The sequence below is a fragment of the Anser anser genome (assembly GCF_964211835.1).
Source record: "Anser anser genome assembly, chromosome: 20".
Classification (NCBI taxonomy): Eukaryota; Metazoa; Chordata; class Aves; order Anseriformes; family Anatidae; genus Anser; species Anser anser.
Genome location: NC_139741.1, coordinates 8804159 through 8831373, shown reverse-complemented (window position 1 = coordinate 8831373; position 27215 = coordinate 8804159). Strand labels below are relative to the sequence as shown.

Sequence of the window (27215 nt, the reverse complement as noted above, 5' to 3'; positions counted from 1 at the left end):
CAGCAAGCTGAACTCTGCTGTCCAGGGCACTAAAAGCACAGAAATTTTGGACGGGCTGTGTCTGAGTTCACAAAAGATCAAAGCTGTTTTTCTAGCCCTAGCGGAGCCCTAGGAATCTTTATTAGGTCTGTTCATTAACGATCAAGACAGAGCTGACATTAGCTCTCCCAAACACCTCTGTAAAAAGGCTGGGATAACCTAACCCTTCAGCAGCGAAGCTGAGGCAAAGAAAGGCAGGAAGGCTGCCCCAGGGCTGAACAAACACTGCAGCAGAATTTAAAACCACATCTAGACTCACTGTAAGAGCAACCACCTTCAAAAACTGGCTTGGACAGGGAAAAAAAAGAAAGGAGTTCACTGGACTCATGGTGCCACATAGCGTTCCCCAATAAAGCCAAAGTTTTAGCAGGACTTTGTTCATTTTAGGTGGCTGCCCGACAGGCAGGGCTGCCAAGTTGCAGTAATTACACCATTGCAGGGAAGCAGCCTAATTACAGGCTCCCAAGCAGAGCAGTGCAGTCAGAAGCGTTATGAATTCTTTAGCACGAGGCTGAACAGTTCAAAAAGATAGTGTTTAAATGAAGAGCTGCCACAAAGATCACCTTCTTCATTATGGAAGGAACTCGGTATTATACATGCCCTTCGTTACCCACATATAAAATAATTCCTAAGCCCCCAGTTTTCCTACAGTACAGCTAACAGGCTTTTGTGCACTAAGTTCCCAGAGAAATGAAGAGTCACAGTGGTCCAACCGAAGCCATTCTTCCAGGCTTCAGGTCTGGTGGACCCGCTAATTACATGGCCACACAACAACCAGCGCGGTCTGAGAAGACCAAGCCCTGATCCTCCCAGCCAGGTATCTAGTCACCAGCCCGTAAGAAGACACAAGGCAGCAATGAGTAATCCATCTTCGATCCCAAGAGTATTTTAGAATAGCCTACGGCTGAAATTAGCTGGCAGTAGGCACTGGTGCTAGCTAGCAGCACTGCCCTCCGAGACCTGACAGCTGGAGTTGTCCCCTCCTAGAGCAGCTCAGAGGAAAGCCACCCAGGTGTCCACAGCTCCCGAGGTCTCCTCAGCCCACGGGCACCTAACAGCTGGCCTCTGCCTGCATCACTTGGGTGCTGTTTCTGGAGGGGAAAAGCCCTCCTGTTCTGGTCGGACTCCCCCAAATGAACACAAACGAGTTCCAAGAGAAGCTGCTAAAGCAGAGCTACTGATCTCAGGTACAAAGCTGAGAACGGAGTTACAGCAGAGGAATGAGAAAAACAAAATGCAGATTGATTTTTTTCTGCTCCAACCCACCTTTCAGCAGTTCCCTGGTGATGCTGAGCAAGAAGCCACGGGGAGCGTCCGAACGCCCCTACTGGGCGTTGAACCCAGCAGCTCACCTGGAAGCCAGCGGCATGGAGAGCTCTCCCTCCTTCGCCCAGGGGGATCGCTGCCTTCTCTTTGCCGCTCTGTCCAGCACAAACCCTGCTTGCAGGACAGGACTGCGACAGCTCCTCCCTCCCTCTCACACGTACCACAGGCTCTAAGATGTAACACGCACCATGTGGGATCTCTTCCACTCGGGCTTTCCAGCTTTACAACCCTATTGTGCTCGTCAGCCAGCTCATTCTTTGCAGTTTAAATGGTCTTCCTGTAGGTCACAACTCTCAGGGCCGAACAACAATTTATAAACCAAAGTCATGCAGGGCGCCCAGTAAACGCACATCTTATCCAACCCTAAATCTCTGTTTCCCCTTTAGCTTTTGTGAAGCCCGCACGTGACAGGCCAATAACACATACAGCAGACCCAGCCCTTGGGGCCTTTCTGCAAACTCCTGTCCGTTCAGGGGCCGGCACCGACAGGGCACCCCACACGGTTCAGGCACCAGCACTTCAGGAGCCAGACACATTCCTCTGAGCCGGGAACTGGAGAGGCTAAAGGATTTAACTGAGGCTCCGGCCTGCTCGCATGGCTCTCGTTACATCGTCAATGAAAGCCATGTGTCTGAAGCCCCAGGGAGCGCAAGGACTCTGGTAAGCAGAACGTGGGCTCCTCCAGCTCTTGGAAGCACCCGCCATAGCAAGGGGTGCAGAGGCAGCTTTGTACAGGTACAGGAGCGAGAAACCCTTGCAAAGAGGCTCTGAAAGTTGTAGCAGGAGGAACAGAGCAATCACCCCGCAGCATCAGCAGCAACAACCCTCAGTGCAGGATCCCTCAAGAGACACAGCCTCGTGCTGCGTCTGGGAGCCATCCCCGTCCGACAAGACCAGGCATCCTCTCGCTCCCTCCGTGCCTTTCGGCCTCCCGCAGCACTCCGGTTGCTTGTTTCTTATCGCTGGGTAATGGAAACAAAGGGAGAAAGGAAATTTGTTTCGGAAGGGGAGAAGGGAAGAGGAAAATGGTTTAGCATGAGAAGCAGCACACAGTGAGCGTTACCCACGTATTTCCTACTCCCTGCAGAAACCTTTTGTGATCTCGCTGCTCCTGAGACACATGCCAGGCACCCTGACTGCCAAAAGAATCAGAAATTCAACAGCCTATTGTGTTGCCATGGGAATCAGGAGACAGGCAGTTAATTGATAAAATGGAGGCACATTACATTTAAATGAAGAAAAAAAGATATACCAGAGTAGCGTGTCTTATGCCAGAAAGGGAGGGCAGAAGGAAAAAACCCATGATATTTACAAAAGAGCTTTACAACACCCTTAGGAAAGGTCTTTTCCCTTCTCCATTTTAATTTTCAGAGGGTTTTTTTTTAGTGGTTGTTGGGTTTTTTTTGTTTGATTTAAACCACAGGGCAAATGAACAGGTCTGTACCTAACACAGCCCCGATTTAGCCTGACAAAGGGTGCATACAACTTTCCGTGCCTATCTGACAGGTGCTATTTCCTCACCCAGCTGCAGCCCACCACAGATGCTATAGGTACAGCTAAGAGGCAATGGGGCAGCTTGCCCTGTGGCTAGCAAGCACCTGACATTTGCCAGCCCTGTGGCCAAACCAAGGGGCCAGGAAGCTTCAGGGCCAGCTCTGCTCCTGCCCAGACTGGGCAGTGCTTCGGGGCAGTCCCAAGGCCAGGGGACCGTAAGGCCCATGTGAAGCCAAGGCAGATTTTGTCAGCTGGAAAACCCTGCAGCTGGAAGGAATAATTTATGTTTTCACTGCCGCAAGGATTATGCAAGAGCTTGAGACGTGAGGGCTTAGTGCCTGGCTCACTGCTGGGCTCAAGGCTCAGCTGCCAAGGGCATCTGGTCTCACGGGGGTGCCCGGTACTGCCCCTGCTCACGCTGCAGCCCGTGCTCAGGGCACCAAACGCTTGGGATGGATGACACGCTTCTGTTAAAACTACCGCCCTCCCCTAAGAGCCAGAGCTGTAGAACAGCATCTCTACAGGCAAGTACCTGTCCACTCCCAGCAATCTGGGCTTTACCCATTGCAAGTACTGTTTACTGTGAGCCTCTCCGGGTCTGCAATACCATTTCACCTCCAAGCACAGCGCTACAGAAATTCCCCAACCGATGGTCGCAGCAGAGCTGATTAGAGCTTCCCATACAGAGACGGGAACAAAAAAGGACAATCCACAGCATCAGTTTTCAACGAGGCAAGCCTCGGTCCCTGTTGAATACCGTATCTGGACTGCCAGGCAGGAGACGAGGAGGCACAACCTGCTGTACCTCTGGGAGCTGCCATCTGCGCGGGCAGAGGCATGGCTTCATCTGGCAGCCTCAGCAGGAGCCGGGGGGCTGACGGGGTCTCCCAAGGGAGGAGGGCTGGCTGCCTGCTGCCTTCACGCTGCTCGGGGGCTGAGGCCTCGCCGCGCGGATTTCTAGGTTCCCACAGAGGAATTGGAGCTTCTCAAAGCTGCTTGGATTACACAGAAATGATGTTGTTGGCAGCCGAGTGAAAGCCAGCCCACTCTGCTCTACCCAAACTCAAATTGTTGAAGCAGCTGTTTTCTGCAAGATTTATCACGGCCTTTTCAGGCTGCAGGATAATGCAGAAAGAGAGAGGGGATAGGTGACCGCTAGAGAAAGCAATGCTTTGCGGGGAGTAGCTGAGTGCCTGGCAGCACATTGTGGGAGGAAGCAGCCCGAGAGATTTATGGCTGACTTGGAAACAACGACTGAAAGCTCTCTAAGTTCAGAGCTGAAAAGTTGGGTCTGTAAGGCCTATCTCGTGGGACCTGAATGTAATGACTGGCACCGAGATGAACTCTGCATCTGGCACCCTGGAAATCTATTGCCCCTGCAGGTCCCTGGAATAAGCCCCACCGCGTGGGTATTAAGATCTGATACAACTTCAGCATCGCCAGCTCTGCCTACTCTGAAGACAGTGATAATACCTAGAAAGAAACCTGACGGGAGGAGGAAGGGAAAGAGGACAATAAGAAACCAACCGAGAACTCAATGAGCGCGCAAATGAGAGCTGCTGCAGAGTAGCTCTGCAGGGAATGCAAGGAGATGCCCACTGAGGCAGATATTTGTCTTTACAAGGCAGCTGGGAAGGGCACTGAACCTCAAACAGACATCCTGAACAAAGACTTTCTTATAAAGGTCTCATTCAAGAGGCTGACTGGTACAAAATCTGCTCCGCCACGGGCGAGACGTGCCTCCGTGGTGCCCGCCAGAGACGGGAGGGCTGGAGGACCCTGGGCTTTTACAGCTTCACTGGATCAGATAACGGCAGGCCGGCTCAGTGTAATTCTTAAAAGAAACTGTGATATTTATTATATGTCAGGATTTTAAGTTTTTCGTATAAACAGTGGTATTCAACACAACATGCAAAGCAGGTAGTTTTTGGCAGCACAGGGCAGAAAGGAGGTGAGTGCCTAGTAGAGAACACACAAGATTTCTTTCACTGAGTGATAATTAGCTTGCAGCATACGGACAGATCTATTCACCAAGATTACAGTCTTATTTTTTTTACATAATTATTTTTAAAAGCCATATTATTTCAACATTCATGTTTCAATCTGTTATCTAACATTTTCCAGCCTGAAAACATGGCCCATCTATCATACCTCTGGAAAGGCATCCTGTTTTCCTGATAAATAACGAAAACAAAAATCCCACAATATTAAGGGTGTTCCAGGTCTGACAGAAGGAACGGAGCACCCATGCCTTTTTCCCCAGCCCACGCCACCCCCAGCCTCTAGAAAAAAAAAGTCACAGACCCATTTGAAAACCTAGGGCTATGTTGAAGCAATCCCTGGTGCATTGCTGAATAATACAGATTTCATTCTTAAATAACGAACAAAATCACTTTAACGATAGAATATGCAACTTGGAAGCATTGTTCACTTTGTTGATTATAGCTTATTTTAACTAAAGGGTACGGTTTCTCATTTAAGCAAGCCCTTAGCTATAACTATTCAATACTTCTTTTCCCCCCCAGTCCCTCAAATGGTCACCTCGCCGAGATCATTGTAAGCAAAATACTTCAGATTTATACTTAAGGAGAATAAGAGAGCAGCCTGAGGTAGCACAGTGCTGTGATAACCCACGAGACGGCCCTGAGGGCGAGGAGACCAGCTGGGGGGATGCACTTACTCGTAGCACACGGGTGACCAGCCTTCAGGCAGCCCGAGCATCGCACGGCGCATCGCCGCCTCTCCTCGCACGCACCTCGCTCTCCAGTTGCATCGCTGTAATCACGCCATATGGTCGGCTTCTTTTTTAAAGAATCTAGCACAAAGCTAACTTCTTAGAGACTTTTCTTTTCAACTAAGCGTAGACAAGCTTGGGAACGAGCTCGGGCTAACCCCGCCACGTCTGCAAAGCCCGGCACATGTGTACCCGCAGTTGTCTGCGATTCCTTAGGCTGTGGGAATTTGTACGGCACGAGCGTGGTTTAGGGGGTGCTGCTAGGGAGGCGAAGACAGCTGCTCTCAGTGAGCCGATCCGATGACAAAAAGGGAGAAAAGAGGCAGACACAGGTCTTTAATGAGGCACTTATAAATGATTTCCCAGGCAGAGCGCTGGCGCTAGCACGGAGAGAGGAGCGGTCTCAGGACACCTCCTGAACTGGAGAAATTTATCTCGAGACCCCAACAGTGGAAAGAGCAGCCAAGCAAAGCACAGCGCTTTCTCTCCACCAGAAAAGCAATCAAGCAGCAGGGTTTTGAACTCAGTTTGGAATTTCACAGCCTTTCTAAGTGTAGGATTTTTGCTCAGGCGTCATTCCCACACAAAACCCACTCAGACGGACTTTGCTGCTATTCCTAACCAGCTACAGCATTAACTGAGAGAGACGAGCAGCCAAGCTGCACATTGCTCAAGCAGGTGTACACAGAAAGGCCATCGGCTTGTTCACTCAAAAATGATGAAATTAGCTCACTGCCAATAAAATTTAGAAGGGAATGTACCAGAAAACAGCCTGGCTTATTCCACCAAGAGAGCAATTACTGTTATTGCTTTACAGACTGGATCTGTACCAGGGGATCAGCCGCTCCAAGGACAGCAGCCTGTACAAGGAACACAATGAAGATGATGCTGTGTGTGCGTAACTCAAGAAATCTACTCACAGGACATCACCTGAGCAGCCACGGGGGTGCCGAGCGGCCATGCCTCTAACAGTCAGGGGAAAGGAAAGTTAAATCACAAGGAGAGCGCCTCGTTCAATGCCAGCTTTTTTGCCTGGCCTGGCAGCTGATGAGCTGTGCAGCTCCTACCTGTGTTCTGCTGCGTTACCAGCAGCACTTCAGACACCCACATGCCACCAGCTCAAGCTTAAACCATCCTTGAATTCAAGCCAGGGGTGCATTTCTGCAGCTGGAAGACAAGTCAGGAACACCACGGTGCCTTCGCACACCTTCCCCAGCCCGAGCGGCTTTGTGCATTCATTAGCTCAGTGCATTTCCAGGAATCCCAAGCGCGGTGTGGAGCGTGGCAGGTGGCTGGTCCTTGGAGGCAGCGCTGAGCAGAGCAGGAGCCAGAGCTTCGCAGCATCTGCAGACCCTGCCCACGTCACTCAACAGTATCGTGGGTGAGGAAAGGCTGCTAATTCCAGCTGTCCTGTTTTTCAACCGTAGCATGAAACCTATGTGAATACCAGTCGGCATTGGCAGGGTATTAAGCATTTGCTGTTGCTGAGAGTTTGATCGATTTTTTGAAATACACAAAGTGCTGCTCTGGGCTCTCAGGTAAGGTCACTGCCAAACCGCAGCGTTGCACAGCCTTGTGTGTTGGAACGAGCCCCAGCACTGCCAGAACTTTATTTTTATTTCTTAACACTATCACACAAATCCTTACCAGCCCTGGGGAGTCACGGAAAACTTAGACAAAAAGGGAACTGCCGTCTAAAAGTGACGAGACTTCCTGGTACCAGCCTGGCCAGCCCACAGGCTGCCCTGCTGCACTTCCCTATTAATGTATGACAATGTAAACAGAAGTAGACCCTACCAAAACAGAACTTTCTCCTTCCTACTTTCCCTTTCTACCACAAAGTACTTGAACTACCCAAAACGTGAACCCCTTTTGCTGAGTGCATGTTAGGCTATTGCAACGGCTCACGCCAGCTGGGGCTGTAAAAGGAAACAAAAGCCAGGAAACTGAGCTGTGCTCTGGTCTGTAAAGGAAGATGGAGCCACGCTGCTCAAACACACGTGGGAGCTGCTGCCCAGGCCTCCCCTCCACCCCAGCGCGTCGGTTCGTTAATCATTCTGACAAATTAAGTCCTCCCTATAAGAGAGCTGCCAAGTCCTAGGACAAGATCTCATGGCCAGCCCAGGGCTCTGCGCACCCATGCCATATGTACACAAAGGTTAAGGATTAACCAAAGTCTGTCCAAATACTGCTAGTGCAGTGTCATACAGTGAAATAAAACTACCACTTTTCACTTAAAATCCTGAACTCCAACGGATCTCGGTGCCAGTGCAGGTAAGTTGAGGCCAGTGCCTCACAAGGCTGAGGCAGGAGGTCCTTCCTCAGCCTGAAAGGGGAGGCATTTTAATCAATACATGCAGGAATTCAGGCAAAACCCCAAGAGCTCACGCTCTCATTAAGCGAACACTCACGCTGCAGACGAATAAGTAACACACGTCCTGCCCAGAGGTTTCTCTTTGCAAGAGCTCCCCGCCTGCAGCCATACAAGCCGTTTTCTCATGCCCTGTCTGAAGCTAGCCCTGAGGGAAGAGCGCAGAAATGTGACAAGGGACATGCAACAGTGAGGGGAGGTACTCGGGTAGCTCCTTATCAGCATGCTGAGAGGCTCATTTATGCAGTAACCAGCTCTCCTGGAAGACAGCAGAGTTAAGCCACTGTTAATTGAACCACGGGGATGGTACCAGCACGAAGGCAAGCAACGCGAAGAACCATGACAACAACGCAGTCGTACCTTCCTTTTGAACCCTCCGTCAGACTCACCTGAAAACCAGACATTTCAGGGGCCTTCTGCAGCATCCCCAGGACCCCAGGGGAACTACAGGAGAGGTAAAGACCAACATCTCTTAATTGCCAAACAAACCTGCGTACAGCCCCAGGGCTGCGCTCTGCTGAAACACAGCTTGGAGTCATTGCTTCAGCCGCTTCTTTCTGCGGCCACACACCCCCGTGCCCACATTGCTCAGCCCATGCACCTCCCCTGGAGGTCGCACAACGGACTGACTGTACGCAGAGCCACGCGACGCAGGATCTGCTGGGCTGTTTGAGTTCTGCCTAATCTAATAAAATAGATATTTGAGAGCAGATTAACACTGAGTCATCTACTTTATTCCAAATATCTGGCTTAAACAGCTAAGTATCCAATTCGATTTGTACACAAACAGGCACTATTTGCAGAAAATCCAAAGGATCTATTTGCAGCGGATGTCTAATCCCTTCCTTGTGAGAAAACACACACGGTCCCTCCAGGTACCACCCTGGCCACCCCTGAGCACACAGTAAGCTCCCATTCCCAGTATCTCTGTCTTACTGGTCTGGAAGATTCACATCTGAACCAACCCTCTCTTATGCCACTTCAGAACATCGTCAGATGATTTCAGATGATCAGTTTTATGCTTTTATCACACAGACTTTGCTAGGACAGAAAATCACCATGCCACCAACCCCCTTTACCCCCTTTTTTAAAAAAAAAAAGTGTTTTTTCTCAAAACCACACCGTCTCTTAACTGATTTTTTTGTTCAAGGTCTGCATCGAGCCCTTCTAATTTCTGGCACTTTTTTTTTTTTTAAGCAAATACCTCCAAGCATAATACTCTGCAATCAGCAATTCTGTGAAATAAACTATACAGCAATAAATATAGCTCCTGTCATCTTCAGGGAATGTGAATTTAAACGTGAAACCAGACAATCACACCCTAAGTACAGGGCTGAGACATCTTCCTTCATGCTCAATGACTGCATACTCCCCGTCAACTCACAAGCGTACTCATGTCTGCAGATTTATTACCTTAGTAAGAACCAGAGGAAGCAGCATCACAGAGGGAAGCTGCTGCTCCTGCTGCCAGGACAGAGAGGGCAAAAGGCCACAATCCCGCTGGCCAGGATGCCTGTCCCACTTTCACCCCTGACTCACAGGATGACGTGGGCTAAGACCCAGTTCTTTTAAGTTGTGTGTGCAAATACTGACCTACATCAGAGCCCCAGGCTCCACAGGTGGTGGCGAAGCATTTGGAGCATCTATAACAGAGGAGGTTTCACATGTGAATAGCAGTCCTATAATTACAGGAAATTAGAATGACTTACAGCTCGTGCTTGGTAGGAATTCATAAAGCAACTTGGGGTCCCACTGCAGCAGGTAACTACTGCTTAACGGTCCCTGTGAATTAGAGCGCTGGCAGCATGCTAGATCAGACAAACCAATTCCTAAATTCTCTGGGGAGGTTCATCTTTTAAGACTTAGCCATAGCAAAGTTCATCACCATCTTCCTTTGCAACTATTTGAAATCCCCGTGCAGAAAGTATTTCCATTCTCACAAAGAATTCTGCAAACTGAAGCGTTCTGCTGCATCCTCTGGGCCATCTACAACCCAGAGGCTCATAAAAGCACACGTAGCTACTGTGCTGGAAAACAGCAGTGCCACAACGGTCACACCTTGCAGCAGAGAGACCGACTGTATTATGAACCTTACGTCACAGGCAGCCAAAGTTGACAGATTTTATTATTTCATAGTAAGTATCACGATACATGGAGTTTTCTTACAGGCCTTACTACTGCATGCAAGTTTGTTTTTTTCTTTTAAGGGCAAATTACTTTCTAGCACCTTTATAAAAAAGAAGTCAATATCCAGTAGACCCAAAACAAAGGCAGCAAAGTCCCCGTGTTCTAAACATTTTAAGGTTTTTATTGAAACCAATTCACCAACTTAACTGCTTGCAAGGGGGATACTCATATGCAGGACCGGTGCGATAGGTATCTCAGACCAACAGCCCACACTATGTAGCAACGGTCTGATGCCACTAATCCTATAGGTTCTCATCCCCAAATCCATCTATACCAAAGGGAATCTTCCCTTTGATTCCAACGAACATTGGCTCAGGCCTCTAACCATTAATCTGCTCTTGCAGGATTAGTTCGACTGTTCAAGACACGCAGGAACAGATTCTGCCCCAAAGCTGCACCCTCACCTCAACGGGTGTAACTGTAAGCGCACTGATGTTACTGCAGACTCGCGCCAGCCCAGCTGAACAGGATTTGGTTCATTAGATTCGAACCACCATAAGCTGAACATCTGTGGGAAGCAGATTTTCTTTCCCTGCTGTTCTGTGAGGAGCTACAGACAGAGAGCAGGAGGGCGTCTGACCTCCATATGCCTTCAGCGTGTGCTCGCATCTCATTCCGCAATGAGCGCACTGAATATTAAGGATTAACTGTATCAAATCCTGCTAAGAGCATCTAATGATTAAGACAATTAAAATCGGACTCCCAGTCGTCTCTAGATGTCACCTGTAAAGCTGATTAAATCAAGATTGATTCAGTGCCCTTCTGCATTGCTTGGAATGCATCAAATCACTTCTCCTTGGGAGAGGAAGGCTGCCAAAGGTCCCTTCCCTCCAAAAGAGGGGAAACAGAATGGAGAAGGTGGAACACCACCACCAGGATAAAACAAAAAGAAAAAAAACCACAGCTAGAAAACCCAGAACAAAACCTACTCCCACTTGCAGGATGGCAGAGTGGCTTATGAAAGGTATGTGTGAACTGAATGTAAGTCCTACACAAATAGTCGATCAACGACCATGCCAGAAAACATTTGGCTTCTGGATATGCAATGGGCATTAGAAGTAAATATGCAAAGTCTCACGAAAGCATCAGTGTCCGTGAGGAAGAGGATTTAAACAGAGTTGTGTGACTGACAAGTGGGCCACTGCGAACACCCCATGTTAGTGGTAAGTGAAGGGAGGTAGAAATTGAGTGTGCTCAGATGCAGGGATCGCTTCGCAAAGCTTCTCCGGTGGTTGTTGCAGTGGTTACACCCCAGCTGCGCTGACCATCAGGCACCACACGTCTCCCACCCCAGCAGAGCTGAGCCCCAGCCCCAGCCCCGCTGTGCTCTCCCCAAAGCAGGCGGCCACCAGCATGCTCCAACAGCCCGCGCAGCTCTGTGCTGGTCAGGAGGCTCCGAGGTTTCCTGCTGCTGCACAGGAGTTCAGGGCTGCTGGTGGGGGAGCACAGCATTACATGCTTCACAGGGAGAAACCTTATTGGAGAGGTGGGACAGAAGCTGCACTGACTGTGAAATAACGTACTGTGAGGCTCTGGCCCCTTCCTGCACTGCAGACACCTGCATTAAGCCATTAAATACACCACTTATAAGAAGGCAACGTTACAGAAGCATTCCATAACCAATTCCTTATCAACTTTCCAAACACACTTTGCAGCAACCCATTTCTCCGTCCTAAATTAACAAGCCATTAACACTCATTAGCGGTTTCTCTTCTGCGCAACCCCTGAAAACACACTCCTCAGGTACCTGATGACTCCTCGAGCAGACTGCCTGGGTGTCCGTGGGTGCTGTAGCTGTTACCGCTAGCTGCTAAATAACCTGCTGATGCTGCAGCAGTCAGAGGCATCTGATATTAAGGCACACTCCTTGACACGTTGCCCTCCCAGATCCCCTTGGCACTAAAGCTGCTGTGGGCACTACACTGCAGGCCCACTAAGATAAAGCAAGGCCTAATCAAACCTTACAGGCACCGCTGATGCATTTTCAGCAGTGATTGACCTAACTCGAGGAATTGCCATTCGTGCTTGCAGCCTGGATTTAATTGAGGGCTCAGATGAGAGCTGACATTGCTGATCACGCCATGAGGCCTGCAGCAAAGTGGCAAAAACAAACGTTTGCTAGAAATAATAGCAGCCTCCAGCCCTGTGGTGTGGGGTCTTTTCTCTCAATTTGCCAGTGTACAACACCCCCAAGTTAATATTAATAAAGAACCACAAAGCCTTTGAATAGACAAGAATTAGCTCCTTATGTCTGTGCCAGTCAATCTGCCGCTCCGGACACCACAGTCCCACTTCTTTTGTTTCAGACAAAACAGTAGTTTAGTGTCTTTCATATTTATTTGAGAGTGAGAATTAATGGATCGGTACAAAGGCAGGCAGCCTCAGCAGCCTGTCTTGCAGCTTAATAAAAAAATCTACACTAAAGCTGTGCCAAACCATCAGCAATTACCTAAGAATAACCTGTCCAAGCTTCCTCTTATTACCTAGGTGTGAATTCCTCATTCAAGGACACCTTCCCTTTCTGTTTTATTGCAAAATAAACCTTGAGGCGATAGAAATGACTTCTTATTGCTAAGCCTCCAGACAATTTACACCAACAAAAGCCTGAGAAACTTTAGGGGGCAAACAACTGATTTCCAAGTCAATTTACCAGGACGTTGCTATTAATCCTGCTGCAGATGAATAAAAACATTGAACTAAGATTTCCCGCTGGGGAAGGTAGCAGCAAGGCATGAATCCTACAAAGGAGCTAAGGTGGTGATGAGATTTACACTCCTTTGGCAGAATTCACACACGGGCATAGCTTGTTAAAGATGATGGGGTCTAGATTTATGCAAATAAACTTTTCCATATAGAATTGCTGAGTCTCTGAAACCAGGATCAGCCCTCATAAGACAGCTGCACCTCTAGAAAACAAATCAGAAGACAAGAACTTTTCACCCCTCTCCCAGAAGCCTCAAAGCATGATCAACCCTGATTAAAAAAAAAAAGCCATCTGGTTTTCATAGGAACCCCCGTATTTGTGAAGAGGTGGGATGGAGCCCACGCAGACCTGGCTGTCCATCCCTTTCCGTTGGCCTCTTCTTCTGCAGTGTGGGGGGTGACGGATCACATTCAGGTTGAGGTGTCAGCTCTAAATACCCCAAACCTCTGATCACACATCCCACCTAGAGCAAGCTCTACAACTGCATCCAGCCACTTCATCAGCAAACCCATCCCAGCTACTGCCCGAATGAAGCAAAGCTCGTCTTCTCAGCACAGCAGCAACTATCGCAGGACGTAATCAGCTCCGGCCCATTTGGAACCTGAAGCCATGAGCAACTGACTGCCCTGATAACCAGCACGGCTCAGGCTTAGGAAGCCCTCATTGCAACTTAGTTTAATTAGCCTGCTGAGCCAGTTGTCTTGTGCCCTTTAATGGCGCTGCAGACTGCTTTGATTTTTAGCGCACGAAAGCATCATACAGTGTTTACAAAGTAAAATGTTAAGCCAACAAATACTAACAGTTCTGAGCATTTGTTTCTCATCAGAAATAATGATAATTCTGTAGAGTTTACCCATCACAGCACAGCTTGTAAGCAATAATACCGAAAAAGTTTTGATACCCACAGACACGCCCAAATATGATATTTGGGTCACAGATATTTGCATCTGCCCATTCACAAAGACAGGATTAATCTGTAGAATTCAGGATCTAAGCTGGGTTCAGACTGGATGCATTTAAATCTTGCAGAAAATGGAACAGGTTTGGGTTTTTCTGCCTCTAGCAGAGAAGTCCCAGTGCTGCCCAGCTCTGGCTGCGTATACTTTTTTTTTTTCCCCCCACCCCCTACCTTTTTGCCAACATTCTGTAACCAAGGAAGAGATTTAAGAACCTTAAAAAGCATTGTAAAATGAATGCCAGAACCAGCTGATGGGATAATGCAGCATAAAGAGGAAAGACTTTCTTCTCTAAGTTACTCCAATGTTGCTCCGAGCAGAGAAGAACATGCTGAAATGTGAACGCTTCCCTTCCCAGCAGCTTCACCTGCTCCGCCAGCTGGGAGGGCTGTGGGGACCCATTCGTCACAGCTCCTACTCTCTCTCCACCTCACAGCTCCAGGCAAAAGCAGACTTTTCCAGGAGGGGGGGGAAGATATATGAGCTTTTTAAAGAAGTCCAAACACTATATTGAGCCCTTTACAGTGACCCCCAAAGGTGTGAAGATTTGCACAGAAACTTCTCGTGCACACAGGGCTCAGGGTAGTAACTTACTTTAGCTGAAGCATGGGAAATAAGCCAATGCATTTGCGGGAAATCTTCTCCTGAGACAGCTAGAGATGAATTTTCAGTCTGGTTTTAAGGAAAACAGTCTCCACAAAGAAGCAAAATTTATTTTTTCCATTGTTCCAGCTTTACAGAAGAGAAAGGAAGAGGGATAGTCAGCATGGCCACCGCTCCTTGAACCCAATGTTTTCCAGCAATCCATGCCAGGTGCTTCTCTCCCGCTGACTTTCAGTGGAAATGCCCATTCAGCTCTACCTTGCACCAAAAAAAATAAATAAGAAATGCTCACACCTACAACCAGCCAGCACACCCAACACAAAATAGCACCACAAAAAGCCCTCCTACCTCGTGGGAGTTTAGAAGTGCCAGGTCAGGTAGGAGACAATTTCCACACTGAGAAAGTTCTAAGAGACAAACTGTGAGCTGATAAGAAACTGGGGATTCCGAATAATAGTTTCCAGAACAAAACTCAAATACACTGAGCCAATTTTTCCCTCACATGCTATAACTATATATAATTTTTTTATTATTTTTTTTTTACATCAGATGTGAGTTGCCATGGAAGGGTTTAACAAGGTACATCTCCACTGCCTGGAAAAGGAAGAGAGACAAAAGACGGATGAGAGGCTCTTGACTTTCTACAAAAGAATATGAACAGAGTACTAGGGGAAAGAGAAAGAAGAAAACAAAGCAAGAAATCAAAGCACCTTCGTGTATTCCCCAGTAAGAATAAAAGAAAGTACATAGCACTTCTGCAGTCAAGCCTTACCAGCTTATGGAAAGGTAGGAGTAAGAAAAGGTGAAGCTTTCCAATACTCACTGGCATCTAACAGCTTTCTGACAACTCTTGGGTACAATTGAAGAGTGAATGCCTTCTTTTGATCTGGAAGACAACCCAGGCACGTGGTCTTTCTGAGGCAGCCCCATGTTCCCACAGGCAAGAGATGCTGGGAGCCAACTGACTGTACACTGTCGCATTTCAATTCTACACTTTAATAGACCTGTGTTTTCCTTTTGCAATTGTATTTCAAGTTTGAGACTTCTCTTTCCACAAGGTATTAAATCAAGTGGAGCAACCTTGCAGCTCTGCATTTTGTAATCCAAAACACATTGGTTACCTTCCGTCAAGCTGCTTTACTCAGTTGGTCTACCAAACACCTAAGAATGCGGAAAAGTCCCTTTTGGCATGCATTTCTGGCAAAAAGCAGGTAAATGGAGAGCCAACACAGGCGTTCAGAAAAATCCAGTACCCTCTGGAGTTTGCGTGCCTCTGGAGGCAAACCCTGACAGCCCCCAGGATGTGCTCTCTACGTGGTGAAATAGTTCACAGACCTCGTGCAAGTGTTCAAGGGCAGCACAGAGCAGAGCCTGTGGTTTCTGCAGGGCTTCTCAAACACTTCACTACACCTTCCTTCATGCAGCTTTTTAAGACCTGATGTACAGTTTGTACCTTTAGGGGATCCTTCTATCCAGCAGCCGTCCAGCATATCACAAGGACACATTCATGGGCAGTGACAGGACAAGGAAGTAAAGCAGATAAAGCTCTTGCCAGTATTCTCATTAAACACAAAAGAAAATTATTTTCAGCCTCCCCATCTCTGCCGTTGTCGCTCCACATATTAAAAAGGCCCCAGTGCTGTGACATCAAGGAAAGCACTCGGTGCAGACTGCAGACCTCCAGATGTAGCAGCCCTCAGGCTGCCATAGTTACCTCCTCCTGAGGATGTTGGCTTACCAGTACTGCCATGAATTAACTGCAGCAAAGCACTGAGAGGCCAAAAGGCTGCCACCTGTAATGCAAAGCAACCTAAAGCTAACGGCACTTTCACTTTTCACAGAAATATCTGCTAAAGTTGGCAGCTGTGGCTGAAAAAGACAAAGAAATCAGGCAAGTATGTATCACAAACCTGCAATGAAAAAAATGAAACTGTCTTATCACAGCTAAGTCTTGAACAGTTTGAGCTTCTTTTCTGTTACATGAGAGTTTCATTTCCCAGAATAGGGCATCACACACCAACGAAACTCATGTTCCTGGAATTTGCACTCAAATATGTTTTGAATATTTGCAGGCCAGCAAAACAGAGTGAGGACGGGGCAGAGCTCCATCATCTCATTGTGGCCCAGACCTGATTAATCCCAGGAAGGGTAATGAAAACCAATCTTCCGGGCCATCTACCACCAGACTCTTTGGCTGCAGCTATCCTTGAAGTTTATGTCAGTGCCTGCTATGGTTAGGGTTTTAGTGATAAGGACACGTGGCTCTAAAAGAGAAAGAGATCACTTTGACAGAAAAAAAAAAAAAGAGTATTTTTCTCTTAGGGTTCCCCCCACCAAAAGCTGAATCCCGTTACTATCTGTACTGTGCCTGGGCCCCACAGCCAGCACAGATGCTGCCACCCTCAAAGAGAAGTAAACAGGCAAATCAATGAGGTTTTGGGGTGCACCCTTCTCTCATCACTTTAGATTTTTGTTGGAAAGGAGAGGAGCAGGAAGAAGCAAGGGGCTGGCCAGGCCTTTGGAGAGGTTTGCAGGAGGAAGGGTGGTTACGGGCCAGGCATACACAGAGCAGGAGCTCTTGGGAAGGATATAAAAACTGGAAGATGATGCTAGGGGTGACACGAGGGTGACACTACAAGCCCTGCCACAGCACATGCTAGATGAACAGCCCCACCGTGCTCTGTTCTCACCTTCCAGGTGGGAATGGCTCCGTGTGGTGACTTCTGGCAGCTCAGCAGCTCCTGCAGAGCCCCCATGCACCATCCCAAGGGGCAAAGGACCAACGACCACTCCGACAGCACTAGCAGTGCAGGTGCCTCAAGAGCTGCAGACCACCACCACACCCTCCCTCCTGAAACTTTTCTCCAAACACCCAATTTTTCCAGGAAATAAATAATATATATATAAATATATATATATATATTTAGAAGAACACCTCATGCTAAGGTCAAACAGTTTAGGTCTGGATTTTGCCTGCGCTTGGCTGGCTTTGCTGAATGTCTGTCATGCTGATGGATGGGTGTAGCTGAACAAGGCACAAAGAAGCTGCAGCAAACAAGTGCTGCATTCAGCTTAAAGGCTCATCAGACCCCAGCGCTGCTCTCTGTGACAACTCTTGCTGCAACACACACGCTGTGTTCACTAGGATGCCTCTGTGCAAAGCCTCAGAATGGAAAAGCAGGCCTGGGATCTGTTCCCTCAGCTTTTCTTGTGATAAAAAAAATCAACTGAAGTTAACTCCGCAGTACACGTGCGATTATAAATTCAGCATGAAGTGCCTTGAGAGATTCACTAGTGGTAGCTAAATAGTCACAGTTTATTTCTCAATCACAGCTAGGTTCTAAGAGGGGAAAAAAGGGAAAAAACACAGGAATGGATCTGGGGAAAAGCTTCAGAATAAACAAATAAACATTATCCTAAAAATTTCCATTGTCAGTTTGAGCTTCCCCCTAGCAAACATAGATAAGGAGCTTTTATTATCTTCGATTTGGATGCTAAATTAAGAAATAACTCTAATATAAAAAACCACTAGGACCAAGTCCCCAGCTGAGAAAAAATGGTGATGCTCCACTCCTTACAACACTGTATTACACAAGAGCATCTGGAATTCAGCCCATGATCTCATGTGGTGACTGGCCCCTCAATCAAGACTTTGCAGTACATGCTAAAACAAGTTTAAAAAACTACGTTTTTTTTATTTTAAACAGAATAGGAGATGATGCATGCCCTTATCCATCACCAAAAGAAGAGGAAGCTCAGCTGAAGAAATACACAAGCAAAGGAGAGCCCCTGACAGGTAATAACAAAGCACAGCCAAGGTTGCTCAGCGGTGAGCAGGGTCTTTGCATGGAAGTCCTCTGAGGTCGTGCCTTAACCAGAGCTCTCAATGGAGGGTGTTCGTGGGACAAGCACGTGTCCCAGCACAAAAGAAAATTAACAGAGGTGGGTTTTTTGTTTGTTTGTTTGAATAACTTATACTTCTGCATTACTCAAAAGAGACAGCACTGTGTGGTGACCCTCACTTTTGCAATATCATTATCACAGACTAATTTGTCATAGCATACTAAAGCAAATAGTCTAGTATTATCCCATATAACAAAAGCTTTTCTACTTCTGCCAAGGGCCATGTATTTTTGGGATTGAAGCAAACAACAAAGTTACCATGGATTTGGGCAGCGGTCTGAATTACTGTGGGACAAGAGCATGATAGATCTCACATGGACACCAGCAACTTTCTCAAAAGGAAAGTTTCCAGTGTAATATACCAAACGTACAAGTGCCTCTTCCTGATGTTTTAACCCCAGAACTAAAAGGAAAGACAATCCCAATTGAAATGAAAATCCTTACACACAAAACTTGCACCTTGAATGTTTTCTAAAATGTACCTAATAAAGAAAACAACCCAGCAGTCAAAGAAGCCAGAAAAAGTGCTAAACAAAATGTACTACGAACTCTTTTGAAGTCAGTTACGCTGCATAACAGCAGTCTGTATAGCTTATGTATACGCTGGATATAGGTAAGTGGATGGTGAAGCACGTGTACGCATGTCTAGGTAAATCATTATCCACACACCGGTGCTTCAAATGATTCTGTTGAAACAAAGGCACTAATTTGTGATAATTAGCACAGGACAAATTACCTTAACTGCCTGGTTCTCATTCATGCATTGTCACAGGCCAGAAGAAATGGTTATAGGACAGTGTCTAAGAAGGTCAGGGTGAGGTTCCTGTTTGTCTAATTATTACCAGCTCCTCGTTAATGTGTGTAAAGGCACGCATACACAGTGCCCTCTCTGAATGTTCTGCAGCTGTACAGAGAGCACACCACAGCACAACATCTTGTGAGCAGCTAAAAAACGCTGTCAGCTAAATCTGCCCAAACTTGGGCCAGGGGCTATGCATCTTAGGAATGCCATGCTTCTGGACAGGTCCAATGACTAGAGCAATCACACATATACAAACAAGCAAGACAGGAGGCAGTACCTCTGTCAGCTCTAAACACCAGAGGATCCATCCATCTCACCCACTCCACAACTTGCCCATTTTGCACCATTAGGTGGGAGAGAGAGGCCATTTAATTAACCCCATGCACTTGATTTGATCCATGCTCAAGATCTTACAAAATGAGGAATTCCACATCCTATTGAACACTGGCACCACTGGGCCTTTGCCTTTAAAGCTGTAATCACCTGGGTCAGCTCATGCCCGGCTGGATCGAGTCCTTACCTTCTTTTGAACCAGTGGTGACAGCAGCTGCAGTCGTCCCCGATGCTCGTCCCACCGGGCTGGAGTGCTTCCCTGCCCTGCCGGGGATTTTAAGTCCACTTGGCTTCAACATATTTGCTGCCTCCTGTATGTCAGACTAGTATCTCCAGGGTTTCAAATGCTGTCCTGGTATCACCGTTCAGGCTTCTCGATGATGGACCTTCTCTTCCATCGTCACAGACCTGGGGGAAAAGAGAATAAAGAAATCAGAGGATGTGTGGGAAGGTATCAAACAGGCTTCCAGAAAACTGTGCAGCTCTGGTCACATCCCTGTGAGAATCAGGCAAGTGAGCTGATTTTTTTTTTTTAATCCAAAGGGTGATAATTCCCTTTGTCTCCCACTTTAACACTGCATTCTTTTCCTTAACCTCGCAGTCCCACTTTAACCCTGAAGACACAGATCGAAGCGGAAACCTCACAGAACCACTACACAAGTATTTGAATTCTGCTTAGGATTCAAGTGACTAAAATTGTTGACTTGTTTAAGATTCTAGAGTCTCATCCATTAGCTAAGACCTAGTTCTGCTGCTCTGTAAAAGCAGCATCGGAGCCTCAAAGGCACCTTACAACTCCTTGACACCAGACCTTTGCTGCATGGCCCCCATTTTCACAAAACTTCAGGGCAGCCTTCCCAAACTGATAGGAGGAAGAGGGAAGAGGCCAGTGTTCGTGACTGGGCTTTCAGCTCCTTTCATTAAGGATAAACCTAAAACCTTGTTACAGAAAGTAAGGATTTAGAAAACAAGCACTTCCCTATGCCATTCCCTTCCCGGTAAGCAAATGGAATAAGACCTCCAAATGCATGTAGCATTAACAAGCACACAGCTCCTCAAACAAAAAGTTGGGTGATGAAAAAAAAAAAAAGGAAAATAAAGGAAGTGACTAGGCTGCTGAAAAATGAAAAAAAAACCACATTCCTAAAAAGGATAAAGAAAAACAATCACAAAATTGAAACTATCAGCAAAAAGGAAGCTAAGGTTCTCTGACTAAGAAGGCTGGGATGCAGACAGAAGAAGGTGGCACAGAAAAGTGAGCTGGGGCAACATCAGAAGCAAAGGGAATTGCTAGGAGAGAGCACAGGGAGCAGCCCGAAGGCAGGGGACACCCAGGCCTGCTTCCTAGGCCAAGGAAGGAGGCAGACCCATGCATGCAGCTTCTGAGAGAACTGACGGAGCAAAGACTTGCAGATGCTGCGAGGGGGGGACTGCAATAGCAGGGCCGGGAAGTGATTAAGGCATGAGTAAGGATTTCAGGGCAGGTCAGGTCTGAGTGAGGGGGTGCTGGCAGGGCTCCAGGGTAAGCTGCAGGCAGACACACAGGGGAGGAGAAACCACAAGGAGAATTCCAAAACTATTCCTGAGTGCTCACAAAACCGAGACACCAAAGTGTTTTGGCAATAACAGTCATCTAGCAGCAGCTTAAAGAGACAAAGAAGGGGGGAATCAGGAGCAGACAGACTGGGGAGGGAGCCTGTGTGGAAACCCAAGGGATCAGGCCCCATCTCTTCCCCACGCTCCCCACTATGGGTGTTCAAAACCTGGGGCGGCTTCAGGACCGCGACAACCTGGGAATATTCAGCCTACACAGCAATCACGGCTGCTTGGATGCCGAGAGGATCCAAACAGGTCAGAACCAATGGCCAAGAGCAAGCAGCTCGTGTTAAGGAAGGCAGAAAGCAGCCTGCTTGCGACTGAGCCAGCCAGGCCCAGGCACTGCCACAGAGCTGCACGTGAGGCTGCAGTCCCCAGCTCTATTTAGCATGAAATAGGGAGATAAATAAGGAACAAAAGCTGGAGGTGAGGAACTCTGATCATTAGGAAGGGTGATGAGCTCTACCAAGAGATCTCGCCCACCTCCACCACAGCTGACTGAACGCATTGCTCTCTTCACAATATGGCCTCACCCCTGGTTTACACATCTCATTGCCTCATAACCTTCCAGTTACGGGGTTTGATGCCGTGCTTGGAGTAAGAAAGCTAGGGATGTTGCATCTCCCACATAAAACTAGTGGCTAGTTGAATCCACAGCCAGGAATATGGATGGGGGGAGGATAAGAGAACGTGAGGGAAGGATAAAACAGCAGCAGGGAAGAAATTTAATCAGGAAAGTGCAACAGGAATAAAAAAAATCTTACAGTTTTTGCAGCCTTTTAGAGGAAGAGCCCTGATACATTAGTTTTGCAGCACACAAACTTTAGGGAGACAGCGAATTTAGCTGTTCCTCTGTTCCACTCCTCTTCTATGAAGAGACGGGAACTTGATTCAGTCCATTCTCCCTCCATCTGTCATTATCCCTGACGTCCCTGATTATCCCAGCTGGCCACACAAGTCACCGGATATTGTTCTGCTCCTTCTCAGGATGACTGGATTTTATTTTTACGCAAGGGGGAGAGAAATAAGAGGAAGTGCATTCCCACGGCATGAAAAATTCCGCCAGAAACGTTTAAGCAAACACATTTGCTTTCAACAGACTGATGCTGAAAAACAAATGAACTCCACAGGCTGCGAATTACACTACCCTCCGAGCAGAGAGCTGCTTTTATTCCACCATACAATCGCCACGATAGTGCACGTTCGTACTCACTAGGGGCCCTGTGCCACACACCAAATTCAAGGAGCATCTGACAGCAGCCTGCGTCGCACCCAAGAGCCCTGGGCCTGGTTATGCTCACTGTGTGTCAGTTCAGACAGTGTCAGTTCGTAGGAGTCTGATGTGGGTTAAATGTGGGTTAACTCACACGTCTAAAAGGTTTCCTTCCAATCTCCAGTAGCTGTAGCCAGGAAACAGGGTATATAGGGTATGATGTACACCTGCACACTCACATTATCACACAGGGAAATGAGGATGGACATTTTCTAGTCTACACACACTGCTATGGATGGATACTCCCTCTCCGGCCCTAGTTCCCCCCCCCACACACACACTTCTACATACAAATATATGAGCAGATTTTCAGGAAGCTATGAAATCCGAGCATGGGGCTCTTCCAAATTATGCCGTTAGCTCATCTTCACCACCCAGGGCAGCACTGCCCCCAGCCAGCCAAGTCCCACGTTAGCTCCCCAGCACGCGGTGCAGCTTTCAGGCTGCAGAAATATCCTAGGCCTGGGATGTAGGCCAGTACCTCCACAGGCCACTGTCCTGCTCCATTAGAGACAACAACTTGCTCAGAGCTCCTGGATTATATCCACAGCATCCCACTCTGTTAACAGTATCCTGAAAAATCTGCCTCCAGAGCAGATGCTGAGCACACGCAAAATGCACTGCTGCATGTGACATAAGCAACGAGCCATCTTTTCTTCCCTATTCCTTACATTACCTACATACGCTGTAGGTTTATCATTCCAATATAACTTCACGGAAACGGGACTTTCTCCTGACACAAGGTTAAAAAAAGCCAACTGTTCCTGCGGATACTCCAGGGCCATCAGCTCAGCTCACTCTGTTTTGCTTCGTCCTCTTTGAAGATGAGGCGGACTACAAAGATCTTCTAGATCTGTGCTAGATTCTTCCTGCAATCTTTTCATACCAGGATGAATGGCTCTGTGTGTTCCCACAACCAAGAAAAACATCCCAGGAATGCACAATATGAAAGCCTGCTTCAAATGACCAAAACATTCTGTTCCCCATCCTTCCACCAGAAAAGGGGACAGCCAAATCTGAGTCACCTAGGCTCAGATTCAAAATGGAGAACAGCTCTCAGCTAAGTACAGAAAGGCCTCAAGAAAATACTTTTCATGAGAAGTAATACATCTGGATACATAAAGTCTCCACAAAACGGGCCAGCATTAGGACAGCACACAAAAACAGAAAAGCAAGTGGAGGTTCTTAGACATCAACTACTCCTCAAATGGTATAGAGGAATAACAAAACGGGGTTGGAAGCCTTTGTCAGTTTTGGCAGCACAGTTTGTCCATAATTTTTCTCCTTCATCTATCCCTCCTACCCTCAACAAGGCACATGGATATCTCCTTGCCACATGCAATACCATTCAATTCAAGATGGGAAAACCAACAAAGCATGCCCCCAAATTCAATGCACTCCCTAAAAGGAAACCCTCATGGGTAAACGACAGCCCAAGGATCTGTTCACCTCGCCATATTGAATGAAACAACTGCAAAATGCAGTAACAAGTTTCCAGACACCAGACTGAGTTGGCCTGAATCCCATCCTGTGCCTGGTGCTTCCTTCTGGATTGATCCAGATGCAAGAAGTGTTTACCCACCGTGAAACCCTAGGCAAGGCACAGGGACTCCGTTCTGAATGCAGGCCCATGTGGAGCTGAGACTGACTGTAGGTGAGCGCTGCTCAAACAGATGAGTGTTTACAACATTCTGTAGAGAAATATGGAGTTGTTTTTTAATTAAATTTGTGGCCAAAAGCCTAAGTGCCAAAATTTAGGTTTCTAATTTTCTAAATTTGTAAGATTTCGTTTATTGCATGTGAATTTAAGTTTGCAGTCAGTCACGCAGACACCTTGTCAGGACCAGGACCCATAAAAAAGATAAAGTACCTCGTTACCAGAGTGAAGGAAAGCAAGGTTGTCACATTGCATGGAGGGTTAACAACAGGCAAAAACAATGCAGAGCAGCAGTAAAACACTTTTGCTTAAAAACAATCTTGACTCATACTCAATCCTGAATCAGTGTCTTAAAAGACAGCTATTTGGACAGAAAAAGGCTTGCACAATAACCTCTTCCTGTTTTTACCTACTCCCATCTAAGATATTTTGTGATGCAATTGTTTGTGCCCTCAATTAAAACACTAAGCCAGCTTTCCTCATATGCACACTGAGGATGAGGAACACCAGGGTTTTCACTTGCAGCCCTATGGGAGCATGTCTGCAAGCAGAGAGAACACAAGAAGAGTTTCAGCCATTTTCAGGGCTATTATAAAATGAGGTGGTGGTATGGCTGAATTTGCAGAGACTCTTACATTAATAACAAAGACAAAGATTGGAAAGTCCAGGAATTCTGCCTGCAGCTGCTCTGACAATGTAATAACAGCGACTCCATATGGAGAAATGGAAACTGTATTTTATGACTACAAGGTAAATCCCCGTCTTCTACAGGAAGGAAAAACAATCCCACATGCTGCCGCACAATGCGTAGCTGAGTCCAACAGCACTTTGGTTTGGATGCACCCTTTGCATGTATATTCAGGAGAGTTAAACAAACGCAGGGACCTAATTTTTCACCCATGTTCTGGCTTAATATTTCAGAAGGAGTACAAAGCATTCAACAGCTTCTGGGTTTGATCACAGCGTTACTGGTTGTAGAAACCTTCAGCAACAGCCACTGTGAATGCTGAAAACAGTATTTGGAGCCCAACACACCCCTGAAAACCAACTGCTGGAGACAGATTGGGTCTGCTGATAACTGGAGGAGCTCTTCATGCACTCCAACAATAAGCACACAAGATAAAGGCAAAAAGCTTTCAGTGTCAGCTTGCATTCATTTATTAGACCTTATAAAAGAAACCTCTGCTGGCCTAAAGGCACTGGTATCTTATATTAAGTTATATAAAGTTATTTCGTTTCTTGTTTCTGAGCATTTTGGTTGCATCCATTTCATGTTTTCATGCTTTTCTGCACGCCATTCCCCTGAGAAGAGTGAGATTCTCACGTAACAAAGCTCAAGCTCCTAGAGTCGTTACTCAAGGACACGTTACTGCCCGGACTGTATGCCATAGGCAAGTACGGGTTAGGATTTGGTGCCCTAGGCTCATGACCCTGACAGCACTGGCCAGGCTGCAGAGACAGGCTGGGGATTTAAGAAGAGAATTTTGCCTTGAAAGCAAAATCCAAAGGCCAGACTTAAACCATTCGCTCTTCTGCAAAAAGGACAGGAAATGAATCCAGTCGACATAAAGTTGATGATCTGATAAAGCCAAAGTGCAGCTTTGCTAGTAGGGAAAAAGCTTATGCTGAGAAGAAAGGGCAATTTTTATCTTTTAATTCCTTAAGATGTTCCATCTGATCCAAGGTAATCATCCCATCCCTTCTCACTTCCCTGATTAGTTACTCTTCTGACAAGCAATCAGCAAACTATTTCTGAAGCACATGTCAGATTAGGATTAAATCCTTTCATTTAACTGAGGCACTGAGGAAATAAAAGACCCTCATTCTTAATTAAGGTCAGACTCCTCTCCCAAGAAAACATTTCCTTCTCCCTTAGAGGAAACAGGCAGAGTACTTCAGGAACAAAATTAGTGTCCTGCCATCAGTTACACACCAGGAAAAACCAAGGGATCCCGGTACCCTCTGCCAGCCACCAGTTTTTCTACTTACAGTTTAAGAACTCACATAGGTTCCTCGTCCAGAAAGCTCTGCTGTCACTACGCAGTTTCCCTTACATCTCCCGAAGATTAACCTCTAAAAAAGCCTGTGTTGAGTTTTCTTCCTCACTCAAATTTTATAATAATTAGCACAGAACGCAAAGGGAAAGCCTAGAGGCCTTTTATTTAAAGCCTTAAAACCAGTTCTAACCATTAGGATAGACTCATCCTATGATTTAGGTATAAAACAAAGGCTGTTAAAGGAAGAACGTACAGAAGCACCCCACTGCATTCTGTAACTAAAAACCACAATGTAAAACCTGAGGCAAAGTGGGAGAAAACAAAGGACCTTGAAGGAAGGCATCCTAAACAAAGTGGGGAGTAATTACGGGCTTGCTGATGAGCTCACACTCCCCACGCTGGCAAAACGCCTACTGAAGAGTGATACTGTAGATAGCAACAATTCTGTACTAATTGCAGAGCAAAACTATCCCTAATTCATGGGAAAAATCTCAGGGAAGGGCCTGGAACTAAACGGGTTTCTGCTCCCTGGCATGAAGCCCTGGAGGCAGGGGACAGTGTCCCTGCAAAAATAAGCAGGGGCATGACACCAAAATTGCACGGCTCTCATGGGAAGGGAACAGAAGAGACACGGAGATTTCAGAACTGTTACCCTCCAAGGATGGACTTGGTAACAGAGCCGTTCAGATTTGATCCAGTGGCTACTCTACTCGATGGGAAGGTTCCTATGCAATTCGAGGGGCACCATCAAAATCCAAGTTCTCTATGCACAGGCAGTGTTTGTTATCTGACATAAGCAGTGTCTGGGAGAAAAAAAAAAGAAAAAACCAGAAGAGCAGACAGCGCAAGAAAGGCAATGACACATGATAAACATATTCCATTATAATGGCTTGGTATTTTACTACCGGAGAAACCATTTCGGCAATTAAATATGAGCCCTACCGTAACTCAGCCCTGCCACGCACCCTTCGCGACGCTGCAGAAGGAGCTGAACTTTTGGAATTTCCTGGCTGTTGAGTCCTTGATTTAATGCAGCATTAAAGTTCACCCTGGCACTTCATCTGTTATTCACAGGAACTCAACTTTACACACAGAGTTTGATTTGTGCACTTCAGTAATCTAACCTCTGCCCAGGACTTTGATTATGAAACAAAACCAGGACCAGGTCTCTCCCTCCCAGATTTCTCCCCCTTTTTTTATGACCTGCACCTGCAAGCAAGGCTTTTTTTTTTTTTTTTGC

At 46.9% G+C, this 27215-nt stretch overlaps 1 protein-coding gene across 7 annotated transcripts in view; it reads right to left on the bottom strand.

Moving 5' to 3' along the window:
* CLIP2 (CAP-Gly domain containing linker protein 2) overlaps positions 1–27215 on the bottom strand; it is an 81224-nt gene that overhangs the window by 44038 nt on the left and 9971 nt on the right. For 6 of the 7 annotated variants that reach the window (XM_083805815.1, XM_083805814.1, XM_083805820.1 and 3 more), the window contains exon 2: positions 19640–19860. In XM_083805815.1, the coding sequence (XP_083661941.1) occupies positions 19640–19751 (112 nt within the window). In that variant the 5' untranslated portion in view covers positions 19752–19860. Of the gene's footprint in view, positions 1–19639; positions 19861–21812; positions 22109–27215 lie in introns of those variants that run through there. The other variant, XM_083805819.1, reaches the window with a different exon arrangement.